The sequence below is a fragment of the Prunus avium genome, chromosome 7 (assembly GCF_965620075.1).
Source record: "Prunus avium chromosome 7, drPruAviu1.hap1.1, whole genome shotgun sequence".
In the NCBI taxonomy this organism is placed as follows: Eukaryota; Viridiplantae; Streptophyta; class Magnoliopsida; order Rosales; family Rosaceae; genus Prunus; species Prunus avium.
In genome coordinates, this window is record NC_142290.1 from 26,229,426 (window position 1) to 26,237,563 (window position 8,138).

Consider the following 8,138-nt stretch of genomic DNA (forward strand, 5'->3'; position numbering starts at 1 on the left):
TTGGATGTACAATGATAAACTAATTGAACAGTTAGGTACATAATTACAGGGCATGATATTCAGTTATGTAGCTTGTTGAAATCAAAGTAAAGAATGATTCTAGAATTTTATTGTTGGTTTCACCTTGAATAATATTATATTATCTTAATTGTGTTTTTTGGTAGGAAAAACTACGTGTGGCTTGATCCCTCAGTAAGGGTACGTAGGCAACGTAGGCTAACCTAGGTGCAACCGCAAGTTTAGGCTTTGTTTATTTTGTTCAATTGTCAAGAAGATTTTGCTGACTTTTTATGTTGTAAAAAAGGAGGGGCCTGAAGCCCATTGAAACTTTTGCTAATTTGTGTGTGGTTTATACCTTGTGCCTGCTAAACATTTGGGAAGTAAATTGCGTTTTCCATGCATGTAAATTTTTGGGTTTAGAGCCTTTTTCAAGAGAGACTATGTTGATTTTCCAATAAAAGTCAAATCCTAAAGTTGTTTTGGAATTAGGGGAAGATGGGTATTTTTGTCATTTGAACCAACACGTGGCGAAAACCCTAAAGGCGGAACCACATTATAACAAATTTAAAAAATCGGGGTATGTGATTGTAAAAATTGAAAAAATATGGACTAACATATCTTAAGGGTATAACCACAAGATACTAAACTGTAATTAACCATTTTCCCCTTGCTCTGCCCTTCTTTCTTTGCTATGATTTTATGGGGTCTTTGATGTCTCTCTCTACCGATGATCCATTTTTGGATGTAGAGCTCCCCTTTATTCTACTCAAAAATCTGCCGCGCTTTGCTTTTTCACATTTGCATTAGTATCTAAAATATTTCACTATATATATTTTTTTCATTTCTCTCAAGTGAGGTGGCAAAGTCACTAAAATTAGTTGGAAAAAATAAAAGGAGAAGAGAGATTCTCTATTAACCCAAAAGAAAGAAAATTGAGATTCTCTAGCATTTTCTATTGCATTATTCTCAAGGAAAGTATGCATAAGTCCATACTCCAAATCCATACTTAAAGTGAGATTCTGTAACATTTCCTATTGGATTGTTTTGATGTAACCACCTTCGAGGCTTCAACTATCAGCCATGGTTCTCTTGGGGCTTGCATTAAGTGATAATAGTATAAATATGAAGAATTATCCCATATTACCTTTTAAAGCACGAAAGCATCATCTGGCATCTTTTATTTCTTTATTGAGAGGATCAGGGTGTACTTCTCCACTCTACCCATCTCTTTTTCTTTATGCTATATATATATATATATATAACAAATAGCCAGCCACACGTATACATAACTCTCTCCATCTTTTACTTTGAGCTAGCTCATGAATCCGGACGTGAAAGCCATTACGTCGACTTGAAATTCTGTACTACAATCTTAAACTTCTCGGTCTAGCAGCCGCACTCAAATCTTCCGAGAGAAAATGTCCGAACCTCAAGGCACACCCACCAAGGTAAAGAGCCCATAATTCTGCTAGTATAAAAGTAATTTTTCTACCGGACATTCTCACCTTCACATTCTCATATAACTACATAACAAATTTATACTGAATTTATTAAATTGCTAGTTGCAGAGTGAGGGTGAGGGTGAAAGATCATCAACATCCAGTCCATTGACGTCCAAACAAGAGCAAAAAGAACAAAAGGATGGCCAAAATTCAGATTCATTGTCAATACCGAAGGATTTGCAAGACAATTACAGCGATATTTCAGGGTAAAGAGCTCATAACTTTGCTAGTATAAAAGTAATTATCTACTGGACATGAATATGATCGAGGAAATGTGCCCAGTTGTTATTGGACCTTTACATTAAACTATGGAAAAGCTGTTGATGCAACTCCTTACTGTAATTATGTAATAAATTTATACTGAATTTATTAAATTGCTGGTTGCAGAAAGAAAGAGATGGATGCTCAACATTCCAGTAGTAGCCATCCATCAAAACTTAAACATTTCAGTCACAGCCATGAATTGATGTTCAAAGAAGAACAAAAAGAGAAAAACTATGATGACGAAGTTGTTTTTTGCAATGCGTGCGAGGAGGTAGTGCTTGGCCCTAGATACAGTTGTAACACATGTGTCGACCCCAATTCCACCTTCAACCTCCATAAATCATGTGCGGAGGAGTTATCCTGCGAGATCGAGCACCCGATTCACAGGCACAAACTGAAATTTGAATGTAAAACAGAGCCTTCCGCAGAACTTTTCACTTGTAATGCCTGCCACCAACCTTGCAGATTAGCCTACGCTTGTTCCCCATGTGATCTCGCCCTTGACCTCAAATGTGCCTCCAATTGGTGCCACATTCTTGACAGGAAAAAGCCCCACGTGCATCAATTCAGCGTCCTTGGGAAAGGAATTCCATTTGATTGTGAGGTCTGCGGCAAAATTCAGGATTCACTCCCCTACCTTTGTACCATCTGCCACCTCTTGGTCGGTAAGGAATGCACACAATCACTACCACATGTCATCAGAATTGCCTCGCACCGACATCGTCTTGGGCTCATCTGGTTCCTTGAAGAAGCTTACAAGAAGGACCGAATTTGTAAAATCTGCTATACAAGCACGAACAGAAGTCGTGCTGTTTATCAATGTAATTCTTGTGATTATTACGTTGCCCACACTCTATGCTCCATGGACAACATAACCCGCACCAATGATGACAACCAAGATGATTGGCTATATTGGATAGAAGGACAAAGCTATCGTGCAACTATAAAGAGAATGTTTTCGAGATACAAATCGGAATTAAAGGAGATAAATCCAATTGAGCTAATTGAGGAACGGGGGCTCAAGAATTTCAGTCACGATCATATCTTAACCCTCATTGATGAGCTTAGAGATAATGATGCAATTACTTGTAACGGTTGCATGAGGCCCATCACCATCAGTACCGGTAAATTTTATTGTTGTACACAAGATTGCCTTTTTTTTCTCCACAAAAGATGTGCTCGATTACGTGAAAAACAGCTTCACTCATTTCATCCACACGAGCTCCAACTCCTCGCAAAAGCTTATACATTTGACGGACTATTTAACTGTCATATGTGCCACAGCTTGAGCCAAGGCTTCTGTTTATATTGTGAAGGATGCGACATATACCTGGACCTCCAATGCATGTCTATTTCCAACCCTCTTCGTAGACTTAAGGTTCATGGACACAGCCTCGACTTGAACTCTGCTTCAAGCGAGGACCATTGCAGGGGTTGTGGTATTTCTCTTGCGGATTTGCGCTTCAGTTGCTTCAAATCTAAGTTTCATTTGTGCATTCCATGTGTTAAACTACCGCATACTGCTAGGTACAAATACCAGGATGATCATCTCAAGCTCGCCTGCCATTCCGTTGAAAATGAACTAGGTGAATATTACTGCGACATATGCGAAGGAGAACGAGATCCAGCACATTGGTTCTACAAGTCCAAACATTGTGACTTTGAATGCCATCCTCATTGCATTCTAGGGCGGCATCCGCAAGTTAAGTTGGGGAGCAGTTACAAGCTTGATGCTCACCCACACATTGTCACTATTGTTGAGAAGAGAAAGAGTGTCATTCCTTTTGATAAGAGAAAGAGCATTCTTCCTTGCCACGGGTGTGGTGAACCTTGCGAAGGATTGGTGTTTGAATGTTCTGTGTGTAATAAAGATTATCACCGAGAAGAAACTTGTTTGAGTCACTACAACACAAGTGCTGGGGTTGCACATCCGTGCTAAGACGACAAGCACAAAAGGAATCTATTTGTGGCCAATATTAAATTAATATTGATATCCGCTTCCGTACTTGTAAGTTGTAACCTCAAGGAATAAATGAGGCAGCGTGATTATTATTCTAATTTGGAAGCAAGATTAGCTGTGCTTTTTTTTAAGATGGTATCACTTTTGCTTGTAAATATTCGTTACTTGTAAAATGTGCTGATCAGCTGAATACATACATATTACGAATAAAACCAGAGCTTGGAACACTAGCATGTCATGCTCTAAGATATCTTGTAAATAAAGTTGCTTTTTTTAGGGTCAAAAGATTATTTGTGCTTTTTTTTTTTGTCTGAACCACGAGGTGATCCTGGATGGGCCCCAACTATGGGTGGCACCTTTAAGCCTTAACCACAACCCAGACTAATCCCCGCTCACACCGGGTCGACCCGTAATGGGTAAAGTGTTGGCCAAAGTAGTGACTCTATACAAGAGCGGGGATCGAACCCCTGACCTCTCTTAAGGAATGAGAGTGCCGAACCACTCACACCAACCACCTTGGTTATTAATTGTGCTTTGGATAGTGCACGAAAATTACTTGTGTACCTTTACAGATAAATAATTAAATAATAATTTATTTATGGATCATTAAGAAATAGCCTTTGCAAATCTAATAGTAGGGTTCGTTATTAGGCCAAATCGGGCTATCATGGGCCTAAATGGACAGGGCCTTTTTTACAAGAAATAATTTATTTTTTCTAAGTCTTTTAAATCTTTTTGTTATACATTTTTTTTATGAGTGCTGCTAAACGAACCCTAAAATTAAATGAGTACACCCTATGATCTAAGTACACCCTAATATTTTAATCAAAATGTAAAATTAACTAAGTACACCCTATTTAACTACCAAAAATATCCCTAATACACCCTAATACAATCTATCACACAACACCCTAATATCAATCCTAAACAAGATTTCTCTTTTTACATAAATTCGTGTCCTATTTTCAATAATAAAATGTATACAGAGAGGAGGAGAATGAAGAACAATCAAAGAATGATGCCAAAAAGAAAGTTACGTTGGATTTGACTACCAAAGTCCATCATGAAGAATCTATACCACTACCAAGGAAGTCACCAATGGCTTGGTGGAAAGCTCTGATGAGAAAGAGGAAATACAAAAAGAGATGGAACCGATTCTGGGTTCCATTATATCAGGCCCAAAAAAATGAGGATGAATATGAAGATGTGGTAGACTTAGAAGGAAGTGATTTGGATGCAGCTGATGATTACGAAGAAGGACATGTCGATGATGAGTTTGATAGTAAGTGTTGAGGCCCAAAAAATCCACGGTTCGGCCAAAATAAATTCTCGGCCCAATGCAATACCTTACCGAGGAGAAGCTCGATTAGGGCACGCGAAAGTTCGTCATACGCGCTTGCACACATGCCACGCCAAGCAAATAAGCAACACGTCGCGCTACAAGCTTAAGTGAGCCCAAGCCACTCAAATGCCCGGGGCTTGCTTGAGTGGGTTGTGGTGTGGATGGTAATAAGTTATCATGGGGCCCATCGATGGGCCAAGAAATGGAAGTCTCGGGTCGCTTGGGGGCCTCGAAACTCAAGCCCATTTTCTTAGGCCCAAACATGGGTAAGCACAAGAAAGAAGATAGACCATTGCCTCAACCAAAAATAACTCATTAACCCAATTAGAATAAACTAGTCAAAATAGCCCATTGACCCAATTAGAATACACTAGTCAAAATAAGCCCATTAACCCAATTAGAACAAACTAGCCAAAATAAGCCCAACACTTGACAAAGCTATCCCATCCGTTGGATGGATCTTGTGGTTGTCCCAAAAAGCCAACATAATTAAGATAAAAACAAGCTCAAGCCCTGACACTCAGTTTGGAGACAAAACCACCAAGGAACGTTGGAAATCTACACGTGGGTGGCTGCTGGGAACAAGTTCCAAATGCAAGAAACCAAGAAACCAAGGGATTTTGGCACGCAAGGGAGGATGCCATCTCTTAAACCAACAGGCACATCTACTTCCTTTCCCTCATCAGGTTTGGCCATGGAAAGAGGAAGAAAGAGGAGAAAGAAGATGGGTGAAAATGGGAGGCTCCCCTCTGAGGTAGCCGCTGGAAGAAACTTGGAGCACTCAAAATCTCTGATTTTGTGGGATAGGGCAGAGTTGGCTTTGCCACCATGAGATAAGTCAAGAAGGAGGAGAAGAAAGGAAGAGGAAAACTTAGCTAAGTTGGGAAGAAACCATTAGGGTTTCTTGGAGAAGAACAAACCGCAGCAACTATAAATAGGGCTTCTCCTACCCAACACAAACCAACCCACAACCTTCAGAGAGCAAGCTTTCTCTCTTGCAAACCCAGCAAATTTTCGTGCTTTGCTAGCCCATTTCCCCCATCTCCCCTGCTTTGGCAGATTGCTACAGCTCTGACAGAGTCACTGTCAAGCTGCCGGAAGCTACGAAAATCACCCAAAACTCTCCTCCTTAGAACCTCTCCTCTCTTCCATTAGAACCTCTAACCTTCATAGGAACCCACAAACTTTCTCTTTCCCAAAGTGCTAAACCCATGGTAATTTTGCTCTCATGCCACATGCCCCTCATGCCAAGCCCAAAAGTTCATCTGTGAGTGTGAAGAAATTATCTGTAACTTGCTGTTGTTTTTGTTGGAGAAGATAACCAAAATACTTCCTAAGGCTTTGCTGCCCTTTCGAAGCATTTTGGGGCTTAATTTTCGAACTCAAACAAAGGGGACAACTTCATCAGCCCAGCCCACTTGCTGCCGGAAGAAAAAAGCCCCTACATAAATTGGCGACTTCACTGGGGATTAGGCCATTATCTTCACCAATGCCTCCAAAGAAGAAGATCAGAAGCAATAAACTAGAAGGAATAAAGAGATAAGAACATTTCTTCTTTCTTTTTCTTTTTCCTTTTGTTGGCTATCTACTTTGTAGAACAAACATAATATAGATTACTCACATGGTCCATTTGCTTGTGTCTTAGATCTCCATTCTCAAGCAAAACAAGATCTTGTAAGAGGACTGGGGGCTTCAGCCAACGTGCAAGCCGCTGACCACCGTCGTCAATTGTTGAGGCTAGCACCTCTCCACCATAATACATCATCAGCAAGTCTGGCCATCGCCGTAAATCACCTTCATGGCAGCTCTCACCTCTCTAGAGTTGTGAAAATACGATGAGAGAGGGAGAAGGAACACTTGCTCAATGCTCTCAGCCTCATCTCTACGAATGGCTTCACCAAGATAAGATTTTTATTATCATGCCTTGTTGATCTCAATATAGCATATATATTTGTTTGTTATTTTAATACATTCATAAAATTTATGTTTCATTGAACAATCTCAAGCATAGACAAAAGCATGTGCATTCATTCTGCTCAAGTCAAAAAAAAAAAAATGATTGATTGATTAGTAGTTATTTATATGGTGCACCAGCTTGCATCAGTTTCTTGTTATGTGTTAAACCACCTTTCAATTTTGCATCTCTAGCAAAATTTCCCGTAGCCTTATTCCACGCACTATTCACTTATCTTATACTTCTTATCATTTCGTATCGATCCACCTTTGTGTTAATCAATCCAAGTTACACATTGCAATGTAGATGCCAACTATGCATGCTTAGTACTAAAATCATACCAGCTCAACATGCTTATGTCAATTATGTTAGTCCTTTGCAAGCTACAATGCTTATATTATTTTTGTAATCACCATATGCTTTGGTTATGCAGCTTTATATTGGTCATGTGCAAATGACCCAAGCCTCCAAACAACAAAACAAATGCTCTCATGTTTCCTACACAACATCTCAACACACTACCATTATCATCCATTCCTTAGACAAATCTCTCTCTATACTTCCAGTCATAGAAGTTCAAGCACCACTGGAAAAGCCGCTGGAAGAGTGGCTGGAAGAAGAACAGAGCCAGTCGTTGAAATCCAAACACCACTGCTAGAAGAGCCGTTGCCAGAAGCACATGCTACCACCGAATCATGCCAAATTGTCACCATTGCAACAAATGGATATCCCAAGTTCATCATGCCATGCAATGACCCAAACAAATACTAAGAAGGCCACGTTGCAAGAGTTTTTGTAGCTTATGCCCATCAAATCCTTTTCTGATGATTATGGTTCACTTGGGGGCTGAGGAAGGAATTCATTGCAATCACCACAGCAGCAATTCCAAAACCCCTAATGAGCTGAAGAATCCATTATTACCAAAACCACTATCCCCAGACAAAAAAATCTCCTTGAAATTCCAATTATGTCACTATGACCTCCAAGTTTGCCATCACTTGCCAAGAACTCAAGCTGTTGTAACCCAACACATTTGCTGCAATGACCACATGCAAAGCTCAAGCTTCAATAGCCAAGCCCGAGCTTTTGGTTCCTATAACATGTTCACAACAGCTG

General features: G+C 39.9%; 1 protein-coding gene across 2 annotated transcripts; it reads left to right on the forward strand.

The window, feature by feature from the left end:
* Positions 1-1,278: 1,278 nt before the first annotated feature.
* LOC110770768 (uncharacterized) lies at positions 1,279-3,957 on the forward strand. 2 transcript variants are annotated; one of them, XM_088243887.1, is made up of 3 exons: positions 1,279-1,448; positions 1,563-1,708; positions 1,890-3,957. In XM_088243887.1, the coding sequence occupies exons 1-3, from the start codon at positions 1,419-1,421 to the stop codon at positions 3,703-3,705; spliced, it is 1,992 nt and encodes a 663-aa protein (XP_088100013.1). In that variant the 5' UTR covers positions 1,279-1,418; the 3' UTR covers positions 3,706-3,957. The 2 variants fall into 2 exon arrangements, with proteins under 2 accessions (XP_088100013.1, XP_088100014.1); XM_088243888.1 differs by having other exon boundaries at positions 1,569-1,708; positions 1,890-3,956.
* Positions 3,958-8,138: the final 4,181 nt, after the last annotated feature.

What these genes read in the sequence shown, in the direction of transcription:
- LOC110770768 (XM_088243887.1), top strand. Translation starts at nt 1,419, where the DNA reads ATGTCCGAACCTCAAGGCACACCCACCAAG. An exon ending in CTCAAGGCACACCCACCAAG is followed by an intron (nt 1,449 to 1,562) that starts GTAAAGAGCCCA and finishes TTAAATTGCTAG; the next exon opens with TTGCAGAGTGAGGGTGAGGG. An exon ending in AATTACAGCGATATTTCAGG is followed by an intron (nt 1,709 to 1,889) that starts GTAAAGAGCTCA and finishes TGCTGGTTGCAG; the next exon opens with AAAGAAAGAGATGGATGCTC.